This window comes from Siniperca chuatsi, linkage group LG5, assembly GCF_020085105.1.
Source record: "Siniperca chuatsi isolate FFG_IHB_CAS linkage group LG5, ASM2008510v1, whole genome shotgun sequence".
Taxonomy (NCBI): Eukaryota; Metazoa; Chordata; class Actinopteri; order Centrarchiformes; family Sinipercidae; genus Siniperca; species Siniperca chuatsi.
This window is the reverse complement of record NC_058046.1, coordinates 8340588-8359043: the sequence shown is the minus strand read 5'-3', so window position 1 is coordinate 8359043 and position 18456 is coordinate 8340588. Positions and strand designations below refer to the sequence as shown.

The 18456-nt window shown below is 41.5% G+C and overlaps 2 protein-coding genes across 3 annotated transcripts in view; both read right to left on the bottom strand.

Moving 5' to 3' along the window:
• Positions 1–502: 502 nt before the first annotated feature.
• rab35b (RAB35, member RAS oncogene family b) lies at positions 503–10968 on the bottom strand. Of its 2 annotated transcripts, XM_044198117.1 has the most exons (6): positions 10634–10956; positions 8269–8319; positions 8055–8178; positions 4347–4471; positions 4034–4158; positions 503–2830 (listed from the first exon to the last, which is right to left on the bottom strand). In XM_044198117.1, exons 1-6 carry the CDS (start codon positions 10683–10685, stop codon positions 2702–2704), a joined length of 606 nt encoding a protein of 201 aa, XP_044054052.1. In that variant the 5' UTR covers positions 10686–10956; the 3' UTR covers positions 503–2701. The 2 variants fall into 2 exon arrangements, with proteins under 2 accessions (XP_044054052.1, XP_044054053.1); XM_044198118.1 differs by lacking the exon at positions 4034–4158 and having other exon boundaries at positions 2724–2830; positions 10634–10968.
• A 612-nt stretch (positions 10969–11580) lies between these two features.
• gcn1 (GCN1 activator of EIF2AK4) overlaps positions 11581–18456 on the bottom strand; it is a 29400-nt gene continuing 22524 nt past the window's right edge. The window contains exons 50-57 of the mRNA XM_044198116.1: positions 17602–17832; positions 17265–17458; positions 15803–15917; positions 15389–15485; positions 14863–15011; positions 13811–13921; positions 12301–12522; positions 11581–12199 (exon numbers count right to left, since the gene is read on the bottom strand). Of these exons, the coding sequence (XP_044054051.1) occupies positions 12074–12199; positions 12301–12522; positions 13811–13921; positions 14863–15011; positions 15389–15485; positions 15803–15917; positions 17265–17458; positions 17602–17832 (1245 nt within the window). The 3' untranslated portion in view covers positions 11581–12073. The remainder of the gene's footprint in view (positions 12200–12300; positions 12523–13810; positions 13922–14862; positions 15012–15388; positions 15486–15802; positions 15918–17264; positions 17459–17601; positions 17833–18456) is intronic.

Genomic DNA, 18456 nt, shown 5'->3' with positions numbered 1-18456 from the left:
AATAACATTAACGATGGCTCTGCTCCAGCAAATACTGCAGTGCATTACGGCAATTCACTGTTATTAGTTACACCTGTGTTTGACAAGTCAAGTCTGTGGAAAAAGGTCTGTTCAACTAGTATCACTCTATATTTCCCTCTCATATGTGTTCCCCTCAGCATGTTTATATTTCCCGAATTCAAGATTCAAGAAGTATTATTTTGCTGCTCTACTGAATGTAAAATTCATGTCCTGCCCCTTTTCCATCAACCAACAAACCAGGTACGAAGTTACTAGTGATGTGTGGAAAATGTGTAGTTTAGGATGATCACATCTGCTCCCCTGACAGTTAATAACTGATGATAGCAAGACAGTGAAAACAAAATCAGACTAATTGTCGTTAGTTTCTTTTTAAAACTTGTGGCTGTTTATGGGGAAAACTGAACTTCCTCTCATAAACCATAATTACCTCCCTATGTTAAGACCAAAGACAAACAAGCAAGAGGCTTCCAAAAGACCAGTGCACACTTCCTCACATACAATTTTATTCACAGATAGCAAAAAATAAAAAGACACAGGTTGAAAATGAAGTTAAGACCAAGTCTCAAAGCACTGACAAATGAGATCAGTCATTATGTGTCAAATATTTATTCCTTTAAAACGTTTATTACTGATTAAATTCATGTAGGGAAAAATGAATAGTACATCTCTTTTTTTCCAGTGTACAGCAAACCACAGCTGACGAGTGTGTTTCAACCATAGCACACGAGGCATGTTTAACACATGCACAGTTTGGTGTGCTAATTATGTGTATGTTCTATATTGAATATAAACACACAAATATATTTATATATACATACACGTAATGAATAGAAATCATAAAGTGAGATTTTATACTATTCCTAGGCCCTGGAGGTCACAGTGACCTCTCAACGTGTATCAGGATCTCAAACTGGCTGCCAGTCTGCCCAGTGGATGAAAACTCAATGTTTCCAACAGAAGCTTAGCCAATACCTACAGCTCTCTCCATTTATTACTCTCCCAATTCAAAATAAAGAAAACAAATATGTCAGTAATAGACACTGTACGATGCTTCGGCCTCTGTGACAAACCCTGAACATGGAGAGGGAGAGGAGCTCAGGCCCGAACACACTGGGATCCAGTGCTGCAGTTCATCCCCACATTAACAGTCCCACTGTCTGCCACACTCCCATCATGGATGCCAAAAACACTGTCCGGTAACACTTCAGTTGAGCACGTAGCAGGGGGTTGTGATAGAGAAAAGCATGACATCAGACTGTAATGTTAGTCAACTGTCAACTCAGCAAACTGAGAAAATGCAGTAAATCCTTGACAGTCTAAATGCATGTCAGGCATTACCTTTTACATACCACATCAAACAAAGTGTTTGTTACATGCTCAAAAACAAGGGCAAAAACCAGTCTGCTATGGATTGGAGGTCTCCGCGACATCTACGAGAGAGCCTCCTCGTGCCCACTGATGGACCAAATACAGGAGGTGAGTCCGTCGCTGTGAGAGTGCTGATATGTGAGCGCCAAGGGAAAGAAGGCCAGTGGCTGCAGAAATACAGAGGGGAAATAGGGAGAGGGAAGGAGGGCAGCCCTGAGCGCTTCCTGAGGACTCAACAGGGTCCCATCAGACCCTGATTCACCCTGCATCTTGGCCAACCAGGGGCCACTATGGCAACAGTCCAATGAGAGGTGTCACTGAGCTCTTAATATTTTTTTCTATAATATTGGCAGTATCATTATTTTAAAAAAAAAAGATGGAGGAAAAGGTTTAAAAGCAAGCTCTGAAGCGTAGTAAGACTGCAGTGAATGGTACTTTCAGAGCCTGACGTCCCAGGAGTGGTTCAACTGCTCTGCCGCACAAATATATATATATATATATATATATAAAAAAGAAATACATATAATCAATCGTTGGCTCAGCACTACTGTAGGATAGAGGGGAGAGGGTGGGAAGCTTGGCAAAATATAGACAAAGAAAAACAAAACATGAGAAGTCACCAGTTCTGTCCATCGGATTAGTTGCTAAAGGTCGTCTACCAATCATCATCATCATCATCTGTGTGATTTTTTCCCTATCAAGTCAAATAAAACAAAATCTAGCAGTTCATCTCTTGGCGTGAGCCGTGGTAAAACAAGTGTCTGAAATGTTGAAACTCTAGAGAGGTGGTGAGACCTCCATTCTTACTCAGACGCCCCCCCCATCCCCCCCAAAAAAGAAAAGAAAATTAGAAAGAAAAGAATAAATCCAGAAAAAGGTGAGCCCTCCTTCTCCTCAGGCGCAGAGTCTAGCTCGACTCTAAATGTCCCGCGTGCAGTGGAATGAGAAGGAGAGATGAGATACTGATGGAAGAATATGGGGATTATGTGGATATAAATCTGAGCATTATGGCGATCAGTTGTCAGCTTGCAGATCCTTTAAGAAAGGAGGACCTCAGGTCAATAGTGCCCATCTGCTGAATTCCAAATAAAACTTGATCTGACGTCTAATAAAATCTGTACATTTTTTTAAGTCTTCATGATTAGTTTGTCCAAAGGGGACATTTTTTTTCCCATTTATTTTTTTTATCTTTCACTGTATATTTATTAAATCTTTATCTGCTCTTTAATTTAGATGCTCTGAGTCCCATCTTGTGTGTATGCGTGTGTGAAGAAAAGACGCCGCCGGCCCTTTCTGGATGGCTTCGAGTTTGCTAGCAGCATTTTTTCTTTCGTTTACTGTTCCGGGTGAGTTTGACCACGTCGTTCTGTTGCTGCTGCTGCTGCTTGGCTAGCACCTCCTTTTTGGCTCTTAGCACTAGCTCTGTGATGCAGTTGAACATCTGCAGGGGAAGCACAAACCAACGACGTAGGGTGAGTACAGTAATCAGTCAGCCAGATCAGCCACATCAAACAGCAGTTTATGAAAAGTATGCAGATCCATTTTTTTAGACTGTAGGAAGAGACTGCTTTAATGCTCAAAAACCAACTGTGGGATAAATCTGTTCGATATGTCAGAGTTTGGATTTTTCCAATCATTAGTCAAACAAACCATCAACATCCTGGTATTTTCATAGCATTAAAAGGAACAGTTTGGCATTTTGGGAAATATGTTTATTCTTGCTGAGAGATAAATGAGAAGGTCGATACCATTCTCATATCTGTCCATTCAATATGAAGCTACAGCCAGCAGCAGGTTAGCTTAGCTTAGTTGGGCTGTAGGAAATTATGATTATGTTTTTTCACAACTTTCTGACATTTATACAAAAAAAAAACGTTGCTGCAGCCCTAAAGTGTATTCCCCCAAAACTATTCCTTTAAGGAATGGTTTGTACGATAAGTCACTGCACAGTCAGCACACTGAGACAGCCTACTGTCCAGCAGGTATTACAGAGCATTCGGACACACTGCCTATTTATTTGAAGCCTTCAGGTGATCTGCTCTGCATACCAGGCATGTCCCAGAAACTACTCCACACAAACACGTCTGAGGCCAAAAACTACGGTGGCCGTCAAGGCCAAACGCACTGCAACTTATGAAAACACGTGCGAATAGACAAAACACACAAACAAATTAAGAAAAAAATCTTCATTAATTTTACAACACATCCACAGCATTTAGAAAACATGCTGCAAATACACAAAACAACAACGGAAGTGTTTCCAGAGGACACTAAACAGTGCTGAATACGGCTTGGACACGCTTGTTGCTGCCACGGTTTGCAAGTTTTCAGCTGACAGTGGATTGTAAGCCTCTGATTGGCCAAATTAAAGGATGATTGACAGTTACCACGCCCTCTCAAAGTCTCCGGTCTGCAGAGATACAAACTTGGATGATATGGACCAGACCTGACTTCATGAGTCACAGACCTTTTGAGTGTCCTCTGGAAACACTTCCGTTGTCGTTTTGTGTATTTGCAGCACGTTTCTGTATTTTCAGCATGTTTACTAAATGCTGCGCATGTGTTGGGTGCATGTTTTCTTGATTTGCTTGTGTTGAAGTGCGTTCGCCTTTGTCGTCCACTGTAAAAAGAAACAATGAGTTACCTCTTCAACATTGATGTTCTCTTTTGCACTCGTCTCAAACAGGTTGATCCCCATCTGCTCGGCAAACTTCTGTGCGTCAGTCGTCTCGACCACCTTGGAGTTGGGGTCGTCGTTTTTGTTTCCCACTGAAAATAGAAAATATTGTCAAGGAGTGCCTCGAGTCAAAACAAACCTAGGAACAATTCTTCACACTGCCTGCAAATAAAAAAAGTGTGCACTACATTCAAAGGTAGAGTCTAATTTTAGGTAAAGGATGGCAAGGTGACAACAGTGCCTGGATTTTTTTCTGAACACTGAAAGGTGAAATACTCACCTAATATCCGGCACACATCATCACAGTTCTGGTTGATTTCATGTAACCATCGTTTGACGTTGACGAAGGACTCTGCACTTGTGACGTCGTATACCACTATGACCCCATGTGTTCCCCTGTAGTATCTGAACATGCAGAAGAAGAGACGCAGTCAGCCTTTGACATTAGGTATCTCAGTGAGTCCCAGAAATTACAATTTGATTAAAAAATATATCTACATATTGTGTCAGCTAGGACACCTGAACACCACATGGTACGATTGCAAGTACATAAAAACTAGTTAGCAAGCGAGCAGAGAAGTTTAAATAGTTAGCTGAAAGTAATGGATAAAGAGTAGAAATAGTTAGATAAACGTAATGGATAAATAGTAGAAATAGTAAAAAGTAGAAATAGTTAGCTTAGAATAATGGCTAAAGAGTAGAAATAGTAAGCTAAAAGTAATGGCTAAAGAGTAGAAATCGTTAGCTTAGAGTAATGGTTAAAGAGTAGAAATAGTTAGCTTAGAGTAATGGCTAAAGAGTAGAAATAGTAAGCTAAAAGTAATGGCTAAAGAGTAGAATTCGTTAGCTAAAACAATGAATAAATAGTTGAAATAGTTAGCTAAAAGTAATGAATGCACAGTAAAAATACATTGCTAAAAGTAATGAATAGTTGCAGAAATATTTGGATATTTATTATATGCACTTTTATATCATCAATTTTTGAGTTCATCAGACAGGACTGTGGGGAACATCTGACTAAAAAGTTGGGAACGACTGAGGTAACTGGTGCTGATGTCCAGCAGGGAGAGACAAATCTCACTTTGGAAGAAACACAATCATTTTAAAATTGTAAAAAAAAACAAACAAATTAAATCTGGTGCTCTACCAATGACAAAAACATATCAGGAGATCGTGTGTGACTGCTTGAGAAAAGGAGGAAAGCCCACAGAACTGAGACCAGAACCTGCCCCACACAGATGACTAAACCAGAATGTGACAGTCGGACAGTTCAGCTGTAAACCTGCAGCCAAGCTTAAAACAGTGCGCCAGGCCCCAGAAAGGGAGCGTCCCCAGTGTAGCTGCAGTCGCCAAACAAACACAAAGAATCTTTTGTCAGGCTTACTGTGTGTGTGTGTGTGTGTGTGTGTGTGTGTGTGTGTGTGTGTGTCAGTGTTTCTGCCTGGCGTGACAGTGTGGGGATACGATGTCGTCTGAGCATGTCCCTTATGTCCGGTAGTAATGGGCCACCAGACAGCAGGGGTCGATGGCTACGTGTGTGCAAGTCTGTGTGTGTGTTTGTCTGCTCAGTGCACATGAATAGAGAACCATAAACTGCCAAACACACACAGCAGGCATGTGGGGTCCAACCTGCAGTCACCTTTTCTGCAGTAAAACTCTGCACAAACAAGGTAATAAAATGTTAATAAACTGGATTTTTCCCTCAAATTATCAATCAAGGGGCGCCCTTGTGGTCTAAGGGTTTCAGGCACTGACCATGTGATCGCAATGTCCCTGATTTGAGTCCGACTGGGGATATTTGTTGGCGCACAATCGCAGGGTCTGACATATGGCTACCACCCCAGGTTAGTCTGCACGAGTGAACCAAGCAGGTCTTGGCCCATGATCCATCTCCACAGTGAAATTCATTTAGGACCTAATGAGGCACCATGCCACTCTACTTCAGAACAGTGAACAATCAGCCAAAACAGGCTGGCCTGCTCGGTGGAGGGATTCCTGCAGAACGACTGGCTGTCGAGCCTCCAAACTAGGACGGCCATACTCCTCAGGGGCTGAAGCGTCAGCACTGCAGAGGACTTCAAGCTTTCTGGATGATTTTGGTGTTCTGAACGTGCTCACTGCAGCAGTGCTAGTACATAATAACTATCAAACATGCGTCCCTGGCCTTGTTCAAGACAAAACTCAAATGGCTTGGACAATGACAGTTAAATATCGCTTAAGTGTAGCTTATATCTGCTTCAGTCTGCTTCAGTCAAAGCCAAAAAGGGGTGAGTAGGTAAGATGACTGCAGTTTGAGCTGTAGGTCATGTCAATGCTGTTTCTATCAGAGTTGATCAGATGCTGTCTCCTCATATAGAGAGAGCATCTGCACATTTATGCACAACTCTTATTTATTACACACTGGGTGTCAGTTGCCTACTCTAATGTCAAGCCAGTACATGTAAATTGCATGGTAATTGAATGGCAAGTCCATATTTCAGCAGGGCTGGCACTTACAAGGAAAAAGAAATCACGAGTTTGACAGCTGGCATTAATGCGAGACTTTGAACACATGAGTAATTGGTTGTCAGACACAGTGAGGGACATTCAGGTAAAGAGGACAGCTGACAGCAAAAGGAGCAGTCCTACTGGAGTTTAGTCACTGGGTGCAGTTTATAGAAAAACTGCTTTAAAGCTGCTAATAATAATATTTTCATATTAACAATGGATCAAAAGACTATGTGTAATGTGAAAGGTCGCTTGTAGTGACAAACGCAGAGAATTACCACCCAACTTGGTTTTACGGCCTACAACCTTACTGGTTTGATTCAGTCTCACTACTGTCATCGTGTTTCACAAGCCACTGTTTTCAGTGAAAAAGCTCTAAAGACCAACTGCACACTACCTGCACAGCACCAAACAGCAAACAGACTAGATGTTAGAGACTAGCTGGTGAACATAGTGGAGCATTTAGTAGCTGATACAAATACTGTATTTCCCTCAGGAGTAGGTGGAGACCAAAAACAGAGCAAGAAGCAAAAAGCAAGTGAACACTGGACTTACTATTTCAGGTGGGCAGAAACATGACTCCAAATGAATGCTAATGTTGCTCCATATCTGCTGGCTGTGTAAATAGGCAACTGTATGAATTTAAGTTTAAAATGTGATAATACTGTATGTAAATGTTTCTGCTGCCCACAAGACGTCAAAGAATCAGTTAATGTTGACTTAAGATCTGGGTTTAAAGAACCTTTCCCCCCAGATGACCCCCCAAACCTATCTTCTCACTTACCCCTTACCCCTCTAAGATGCAGTGTGTTTTGAAAGCTTGCCCCACAGGGAAAGCGTTTCCATTCAAGAGTAGTGAGTGGCTGTGTGTTTGATTTGTGTTGTGACTCAGCTGAGGCAAAACTGAACAGGTGGTAAAACTTTTTTTCGATTTAGCTCACAGGCCTTTGTGCTGGACACATGTTCGACATCTGTATTTCTATGAGCGGGAACCCCTGCTCTTCTGTTGCAACATAATACAATAATAATGTGGGCTGATTGAGTCTGAATGCCAGCGTGAGAAAATCCAGCGAGTTTGAGTCCTGGATTTACAGGATAAAACCAGTGTTGTTTGATCTCTTTATGGAAGCTCTGCTCTAAAACAGTGTGAACCCAGAGCTGCATGGATGCTGTACGACGCTGGACAGCAATGTGACACACACTATAAGCATAAGAGGGTAAAGACGCCCAGCCCTTGCCGTCATGTACCACTACAGTATAAGACCAGGAGCCTCCCTCTCACATCTGTAATTAGGATCTGTGGGGAATTCCACCCAGTTTCAAAGAGCAGCACCGACTCATTCTAGTTGTCTACAAACTGCTTCCTCAAATAATACCTAATCTGAGGGCCGCAAAGAGCCTTTCTTGGTTTCAGATTCAACTGCTGAAATGAAAATGACGAGTTTGACCTGAAAAGCCCATGTGAATGTGTGTGTGTGTGTGTGTGTGTGTATCTACTTACGTGGAGGTGATGGTGCGGAAGCGCTCCTGCCCTGCTGTATCCCAGATCTGTAGCTTCACCTTCTCCCCGTTGATCTCCACTGTCCGGATCTTAAAGTCCACGCCGATCGTGGTGATATAGCTACCTGCAAACACAAAAATCACGTTAATGACCTACAACAACAAAGTACAAAGTCTTGAAATGATGCTACAGTGGCTGAGGTAGAACCACACACCTGAAAATGTGTTGTCTGCAAATCGCAGGAGGAGACTGCTCTTGCCCACTCCTGAGGAGGAAACACAAGCACAGGATGAGGTTTAGAGTACAACAGGTTTCCAAAATAAAAACTAAATGAGTACATTCTTTATAATTTTTTACATTTAGCTTTCAAACAAAATACTACAATTGTCTGAGGACAAACTTGTTGAGTTTTTGGTAGGTTTTGTGCTCCATAAAATGTCACGTTTCTGTCTTGGTTTCTAATAGGTATATATATATATATATATATATATATATACCTAAGAGTAACACCACGTGACGGCTGCAAACCAAAAAGAAGACGTCAACCTGAACAGTTGCTGTAATCCTTGTGTCCCTGAAGATTTAGTACTTCAATATATACAGACAAAGTTGTACCTGTTGCAGTGTACAGTGAAGGATTTAAGGTAAGCAAGGCTGCACACTACATGTTCATTTAAAGCATTTAGATGACGCCTGTTGTCTAGCAAGACAACAAATGGAACAAATATATCTCTCTGGGTTGCTAAAATTATCGTGCATGATAAATAGGTTTTAGGAAGAAATAACAGCCACACAACAGATGACAGGAGAGGAGAAAACAGAGGGAGAAGGGGAATGGGATTTAAAAGGAAGATAAATGATAGATCAGTTGTCAGGTTACAGCTGGAAATTAGGAAGTGACTGCTGCCCAGCCTGGGGTGGGACTCAACCTACAGCCCTGTTACTTAATCTGCATTTTGTGTTGTTGTCATCTCATGTTTGATTGGTCCCAACATAAAAGCTCTCAGGTTCCTGTGGTCTCCACGCTACAGATTTTTGTTCAAACAAACAATAACCAAAGCTTCAAAGCAGAAGAGAGATCATCAACTTTTTGTACTTTTGAAGCTTTAATATTCCATGCCTTCCTTTTCTCTGGCCAAACCCCCCCCCCCCTCAGAATTTATATTCCTCAGGGTGTCAGTGACGAAACCATTCATAACATTTTCAACTTTTGCAGCCTGGAACTTGTAAACAGAATTTTATGTTACACAACCTCTCCGTGAGAAGATTTGTCATGTGCATGTGTTACTGTGACAGGCCAGAGGCTAAACAAGTCCAGCTAAGTGATAAAACTTGGAGCTTGGAGATCCAGTGTGTGGAATGTATGATTCGCAGCAGCAGATCTGTCTACATGCAGCTGAGGAGGGGCAGAGGTCAGAGCATCTTTCCTAAATAATCTCTGTGCAGCACTACAGATAGTGTACTTCCATGCTGCAGCTGAAGGGACACTGGCCTCTGTGTGCGAGTGGCAGTGAAGGGCTTGCTGTGCTGCCTTGCCCTCTTCTGTGAGCAGCCAGCTGATGGGGTAGTGCCAGGATCGGAGCTGTCAATGAACGCAAAGATCATTGCCCACTAAGAAACCCTGGAGGCTGAGGCTATAGTCCTACTGAGGGTGGAGCCGCATTAAAAAGGGATGTTTCACTTTAATGGGGAGATACAAGAAGAGCAGTCTATAACAGTTGTACAGATTTACATTGTGCATCAACCTGTGACTTTGACATTGCCATGGGTTTTAGCATAATAAGAAGCTAAACACATAAGTTAACCACATAGTCAGTAGTCTTTGAACCTCAGCAGACAGATGCACTTAATTGAGTGATACTGAAGTTGACACTAACCACTTTGTTAGTCTCACTTCACTATACTTAGACTGCAGTGCAGCATTCCTCCACTTTTAAGCAGCTAGCACTATCATGCTAGCAAGCTAAATAACAAAAGCATTTCATTAACCTAACTTAATTGACTTGACACCGTGCAGCAAACATAACAAGCTATCTTTATCTTATGTGTTCAGACCCTCAACTTCTTAGAGTACTAGCTTCTCTGCTAACGTTAGCTAACAGTTAGCTACATAACCAAGCCTGAAAGTGTAATGTTAGCCTAACTTCCAACTAGCTAACAGAGCTAATAGGAGACACAAACTAGAGGCCAAATTAGAGGAGTATAGGAACCCCCGTACAGTTATTTGGGTTACAGCGTGTGTTGTTGTTTTGGAGATAACACTAATGTCTCAGCCGATATGTGAACAAGACTAGAAAACCTTCGAGAGACAAACCTTGAAGATCTGGAGGCGATATCCGGCCTGATCGGCTGACATGCCTAGCCCGGACACACAACCTCCGCCCTGTCACCGCCACAGAAATATGGCGGATGTGATACGTACATTTCACCAATCATTTCCATTCAGAACATTAAAAATAACAAGTAGTAAACGCATCATAAAGGCACACTGCGGGCCTGAAGCTGCATTTCTTCTTCTCCCCTTGTAAAAAAACCCGACAAGGCCCACTTCCCGTCCCGCATCCCCGGCGTCGGCTTACCGCTGTCACCGATGATGAGCAGCTTGAAGAGGTAATCGTAGTCCCTGGCCATGCCGGTAGCTGGTGGCTCACCCCCGCCTTGCGCAGCTTCTGTGCTCGGTTTGCTGTCCGGACCCCTCGGCTCGTAAAAAAAAATCACCAGCCCCCAGATCCCCCAGTATGAAAGAAAACGACCACTAGCTACCGATGCTAGAAACTGTTAGCCCCCCCGAGCCGGCGGCGTTTTTCTCGGGGTTTCGCGGCGTCAGCAATCCTCTCCCTCCGCTGCAAACAGCCGGAAACACCGCTTCCTTCTCTGGTGGAGCTGCACCCAACTCTGACCCGGCCTCACTGCGCAGGCTCCTGCTACAACCCAGCCGAGCCGTCCCATCCCATTGATGAACACTAGGCTCATGCTACTAGAAGGGCAGTAGACTCGTACCATCCCGTTGATTTACATCTACAAGCAGGGTCCAAAAAAATGGCAGGATCCTAAACATTTCTTTAAAAATAATATAGACAACATATATCATACACTATACGCACTGATAATCACAAACCATGGAATATGGTAAATCCACTCCATCCCTCCACTAACAATAATCAGATTAATGGTACCTCATTGAATATGGTTAATGTGTCCAAGCAACATAAAATAAATTTGAAACCTTTTCTTTCAGACATCCTTCAGGGTCACTCCTAGTAATGATGGTGCTTTTAGAGCCCCAAACAAGATCAGACAGCCAAGGTGACACTCCAGGAGGGCTACAATCCCTGAAAATCCCTCTGCATATATGTGGTTTGTCTGCATACAATCATCACATGTTCTGACAACTTAAAAATCTCAAATGCCAGTAGGTAGTGAACAGAGAAATCTGTTGAGTTACAGTAAGGTGTGATGAATGTCTATGGGACCCCTGACCCCACCCTGAAGAAAACAGCTTTCCAATATTTCACACACTACATTATGAAATCAAGATTTTTATTTTGTATTGCCTTTTTACAACCGTATCACTGATATAAGAATGATTTTTATTCTTATAAGAGGTTGTTTTCCCCCAAACAACTCTCACACACACACAAAAGTCCAAATAAAAGTTAATCACTGGGGTGTCGTTTCATTACAGCGGCATCTTAAATGCTTGAAATCATTTTGGTAAAATAAGTAGCAAAACACTGAAACATCAAAACGGAATTGGCCTTATGTAGTTCAGCACAGAAGAATAACCTGCACATTGTGAAATAAAATGAATTAAAGTCATAAATTTGGCTTAAAGGCCACTAAAACAATGAGAAAGGGAGAAAGAAAAAAAAAAAGAAAAGAAATTTGTTGGGGAATATGTGGGAAAACACTACGCATCTCAGCCTTGGTCCATGAAGGGCAACATGAGCATGTGTGGTGTGTCTGGAGTTGTACAGTGGGGATCTGCGGAGATCATTTCATAGCTCAGTCCTGCTCCATCACGTTAAGATGGTGTCGTCTATCTCTTCATTGGAGTCTGGCAGGCTGGCGATTTTCTTCAAGGACCGGCGGTGACACTCTGACAATAGGTCGTTACTGGCTGAGTCCAGAATGGCAGTTATACTCTGAATTATAGATAGAGCAAAAAGTAAAAATTAGAAAAACAGTCTTTTCCTTTATATGTTACATACATCTGTAAATTATAGTAGAGTGTCTGTAGTCTGACCTGCATGGTTTCCTCTCCCTGGCGTAGTCGTAGCAGGTTGATGATGGTGTGTTCGCTCTGAGCTCTGACGCTGGTGTTCTTGTCTTTGGTGTTGTCCAGCAGACTCTTCAGCAAGGGCTTGATGAGACTGGTCTCCATAGAGGGCGTTGCTGGGTCTTTGAACACCCACCACAGCACCCGCTCTGATACCAGTCTGATGTCACTGGACTGATTCTGCAGACACTGCGTGTTTACACAGACAACAGACATCTCAACACAAAACCTCCATCTACTACACCATTGAAGCAGGTACTCATCACAGTATTCATCTTCCTATGCACTATTATGGGCTTGTGTCTTATTTATTGCTACTTGTTATGAATGAAAATGGAGTTCTACATCAAGTAACAAATGCTGAGCAACTGTCATTCATACCATTAGGGCTAAATGAAACAAAACATTTTTTTAAAGCAGCATTAACTGATTTTTTTTAGCTACTTTTAGCTAAGGGGAAGCAGAACAAACTGTAAACACAACATGGACATATTATCACCCTATTTGTATTTTTTCGGGCATTTTGGGCGGGAGAGAGAGAGAGAGAGAGGGGATGGATGCAGCAAAGGGCCCCGAGTTGGAATCAACCCTGGGCCGCTGCGGTAAGGACTTAATGGTATGGAATGTCATTTTAGTCAATATTAAATAAATACATAAATATGCCTATGAAATTAATAAATATGGCTATGAAATAAATACATGAGTCAAAATAGTTCAATAAATAAATAAATGGGTTTTTATTTTAAAAAAGGATGTTTTTCAAAAGGACTACATTTATTTATTTCAGGGGACATTTATTACCTAATTCCACATAACAGGGACCTACGTTAAATCAGCAAAAATTACTGATGTGGGTGTCTACGCACTCGTTACAGGAACGTGGGCATTCCATATAATGGTACGCGCTCTACCCTATTAAGTTTTTGTGGTTAACATGTTAGCAAACAGTTTACTTACATTATTAACACATCTAGCTAACACAGAGCAACATTAACATTCATTTGGAGTTGTGCTTCTGGCCACCTGATGAATTTAAGCCCAATATTCGCTTTCCTTTTAGCTCTGTTTCTGGTCTCCACCAACTCCTGTGGGAAATATCTTGCTATGAAGCTGTTAAATTCTCCCCTATGTTCACCAACTAGTTGCTAACTTTGTCTGAACTTTTTCACTAAAAACAGGTGCCTGCTGCTGCTGAAAATGACGCCGATTAGAGCGATGAGACTAAACCAAAACAGTAGAAAACGGGGCCTTAAAACCAAAACAATGAGCTGAAAGACTGAAAAAAAAAAAACCCTCAGAATAGCTGAACACCCCAGTGAGTAAAATTCTAAATATTTTCCCAACACTATAAAATTCCCCAAAAGCCAGAACCAATAGTGTGAAGAACTTACTGGCACTCACTTCCTCACTTGTACAATACAGAAAAGGGAATTAATAGCCTGTGATTATCAGCTGAATTAAACGGTTCCTGCTTTACCTTGACAAACTGTGTGATGATGCGCTGGGAAACACTATTGCCTCCCTCTGTTCTGAGATGATGCCGCATCAGGTATCCCATCGCTCTAATCCCACTGGTGGCAATGGGAATCTGGAAGAAGAGCAGAATAACAATATGTATTGACACACATTACATGAGGGCAGCAAGAATGGACGTACAATGTAAGGGTAGAGTAGAGCACTTGGGACCGTAACATATACTAATTATGTACTATACCGTACCTTACTTACACCATATAAGTTTGAAGTCTTTAGAATTTAGAAATAAAAAAAACGGGCAAATACTGCTTACTTTCGTTTTTGAATTATCTGTTGAATCTTACAATAGTGTAATAATCTACCATCTGCAGCACTCGGTTTCTGAATGTCAGTGTGACAAAATTCAAAGAAGGCCAGTGTTCAGACAGATACAGGTTGGTATGTAATTAGACTACAGTCAGTTTCTTTGTTCAAATCATGGATGCTATTTTTATTTATCTCCTGCTTAAATGAGTAGTTTGACATTTTGGGAAAAAGCCTGGGAAGAAGATTGATACCACTCTCATGTCTGTACAGTAAATATGAAGCTACAGCCAGGAGACAGTTAGCTTAGCTTAGCATAAAGACTGGAAACAGGGGGAAACAGCTAGCCTGGTTCTGTCCAAAGGTAACAAAATCCACCTACCAGCAGCTCTAAAGCTAACTAATTAATATGTTATATCTTGCTGGTTTCATCAGCGTAAAATTGTTGTGATTTTACGGTGAGTTATATGGTCTAGATTATTTCTTGCCTGGAAGCAGTGACTTTCTGGAGTCTCTGCCGGTTGCCTGGCGACCTTACAGTAACAACAAGACTCCAGCCAAAACATTGTTACAGCATGTAACAAACTCCCACCAACACATCTTGCGAAAAAGCATACTGAGCAAAATATCAAACTATTTCTTTAAAGGTGACGTAATACGGGATATTCATTGCAGCCATGTGTATCAGTTCATGAGAGATGCAATAAACATGCTGTCAAAGAACAGAGTGCCACACAAACTTTCCCTCACCCTGTCAGCAGTGGCATTGGCTAAAATCGTCTCTGTCACAGTATCACAGTATTCCTTCCCACACAGCTTCTCAGGAGCAGACTTGACAGCTATGGCCAGGGCCAAGCTACGACCATGACGCACCATCCAGTCAACACCAGACACGTCCGCTAAAGGGAGGAAAAAAAATGTATTAGCTCATGCTCTCATTGTTCTGCAGATGCACATGAGCAGCAGACAATAAATGAACACATACACACAGGCAAAATCTTTTTTGATGCAGTTATGTTGGAAAAATATATCACGAGAAGTGTTACTATAAATATATTTAGAAAATGACATGAAAAATACTGCTTGTGCTAAAATTAAGCAAAACACACATTTACTAAGTCACTACTATTATTATTTCAGTCTGTACACCAAGTCAATTGTTGTAATAAACAGCAATTAGGGGCATTGATGACATTACAATAGACAACCTAACATTATACACATAACATGATGTGTGATATGTGCTGTGACGATAACTTTGCATATAAATACCAACCCAAGATGTGCTGAAGTAACACACTCTTCAGCTCCTCCTCTGACAGGAAGGCACACAGCTCACCAACACAGCCGGCTGATGCCATACGTGTTGCATCCTACATGCACACAGACAGGTTGAGAGTCATTTATTCTAAAACTGACAAGGAGGCTCAAAACCACCTTTATAGAAAACCACATCCTGTCTGCCTGACTTCCGTTTTTCTACTGTGATCACAGAGGAAACTACACTGCTAAACAACTCTCTGTAAAATCCCTTCTAAGTGTTAATACGTTTATACTTTATTTCATTGGTAATTACTTAATGTATTCAGCAGCTATTACGGGGCTGGGGTGGAAAAACAGGCACGTTGCCACAGATTTAAAAAAATCAGCTCTACTTGCTGCTGCAAGGCATCTGCTCCTCCTGTCATACCTCATCATGTCCCAGCATGCCTAGTAATGTGGTGGTGATGTTCTTGCGGATGGTTGGGTCCACCTTTGACCCGGCCCCCTGGATGACAAACCTTAAGGCTTGGAGCATAGTCTCCCTGTGAGAGGGGTAAAGAGCACAACACAAGCATGAGAACTGTATACCCTAAAACATCAGCTTTTAAAATAAATATATAAATAAATATATATATAAAAACATGAACCATACCACTGAAGAAAGTTAATTTGATTTGATGCAGTTCTTTAAGTCTATTACTACTTTTCCTGTGTTGAGAATAGAGCGTGGTTGAAATTTGGATTTTTTTTATATTTGAGAGTTTAAAAAATCTGATAAGATATTGGCTGATATTCGATTTCTTTTTATTGTTTTTTTTTTTTTTTTTTTACAAAATCAAATAACACAAACATCCCTTAAATTTGGTTATTTAAGAATCGTGACCAAGATACTGTATGTACTGAGTGGGACAATTCACAGTTGAAAAATAAACTTGTCAGTGCTCTCTGGTGGACAAACTATGTAATGGTGACACTATTTTTAAATAACTGCAAATATACTGTATATTTGGCATTTCTGTGCTGACATGGTCTTGTGACCATTTCACACATTGATCTTTATGCTTCTCATTTTTTCCATTTGAAGGATTTGTAGAGGTTTGAAGAGGTGAAAGTATCCAATATTTCTCACACACACACACACACACCCAAAATAAAGAAAAAAGTCGGGGTCAGGAACCACTCCTTCAGACCAGTGATTCTGAAATGTGTGTTCAATTGTTTCCATGATTCCCAGCAACATGAAAATTTTACATTTCATGATAATATTCTGTGTATCAGTGGAAATGATCTCAGTAAGAGTGTTCTGATCACTCAAACTACAGTAATTTCTTTAAGTATAGTTTAGTTATGCAATATCAAATTACAATTCAATACTAAATTAATCTCTATAAACAGATATTGGCATATGAATGCAGAATCTGTAGGCAAGGGACAAGATTTTGGTATTGGAAGCGTTCTGGTTTCCGTTAAAGTCCGAGTAGTATTGACCAATCGCGTTTAAGCGGGTTTTGGTTGCATGCAGGTAAACAGTCCACGTGGAGAGCAGAAGAGGCGTAACGCATTGGCCGAAATGCAATCTCGGAACCCATCGGCAATCGTCTGACGACAATCTCAGAATCCTAGAGATTAGCTTTTTAAACATTGATCTGCATTCAAATCGTCGTCAGACGATAGCTGACGGGTTCCCGAGACTGATACTAAATTAACAACAACTGTCCTAATTTCAAAATGTGATCAAATGTGATTTAATGTGTGTTGTCTTGGGGTTCTGTGATATTAATAGCTGAATCATTCCGTTTCCAAAAATAGAACAATAGTTGACAGGGCAATCTGATTAAAGCTTCTTCTAACTAAACATTTCAGTATTAGTCTGCTGTATGAGTGCTCACCTGACTCCTGAGTCCTCAGCGTTGCGGATGGCAGAAAGCTGCTCAGTGAAGAGCGGGTCCACCTTGGTGTGGATGGACACCAGTTGGCCCAGAGCCTCAGCAGCCCTCAGCCTCACTGCACGGCTCGAGTCCTGCAGGGCCTTCAGGAAGGTGGTCTGCAGCTGAGGCAGGAAGGGCTTCAGGGCAATGCCCACCTGGAGGAGGAATACAGTCCAGAGGTTAGAGCTAAACATTGTGACCTCCGGACTGATAATTTGATCATCTGTGGAGAGAAATGACAGTGTTTTTAACAGTTTTTGGCCAATTACGTGTCCCATTGGGAGATGCAGATACAGACCTTTGCAAGCAGCAGGGTGAGAGTCTCCAGCAGAGCGGTCTTCACCGTCCAGGCAAAGCGGTCTCCCAAGATTCGAATGAGCGGTCCAGTGATGTTGACAACAGAGGGCCGCAGTGCCTCAGAAGAGGTCAATTTGATGACTCCTCCTAATGCTTTAGCTGCCTCTTCTTTCTGCTCAGGGGTACCAGTGAGGACACCTTCTCTCAGGACAGGCAGGATACAAGTCACACCCTGTGGAAACAAAGACGGAGAGAGAAAATAACATAAAACTATGAATAGGGCTGCCACAAACAATTATTTTCATTACTGATTAAGCTGTCAAATAATGAATAAAGTGATTAACTGCTTAATTGCTAAGTCTATAACATGTCAGAACATCATGAAAAAGGCCCATTATGATTTCCCAGAGCCTAAGGTGACATCTTCAAACTGCTTCCTTTTTCTGACAGTCAAAAATGCAAATATATTAAATTTACAATGAAATTAACCAGAGAGCAGCAACAAATCCTCACATTGTGAAGCTGGAACCTGTGAATTTTTGGTATTTTTGCTTTATAAAAGATCAATCAATTATCAAAAATTGCTGTTGACCAAGTGTGTTAACCAGCCTTAAACCATGGCCCCTGAGAATTCTCAGTTTTGACTGTTTTGCAGGTATGGATTAGCCCTAGTAATTGAACAGTATAAGCGGACATCTGTCATGTAGGTGTTTGCATTCCTAAATTGAGGCACCAGTATTAAACAATAAAAGATAAATAACTTCTTTCAAATGTGATATTTTTGTATGAATCTGAACGCCCAACTATAGGAGGAGGAAAGAGAAGACTTTTGTCAGGGGGGTTCTTTACCTCTGCG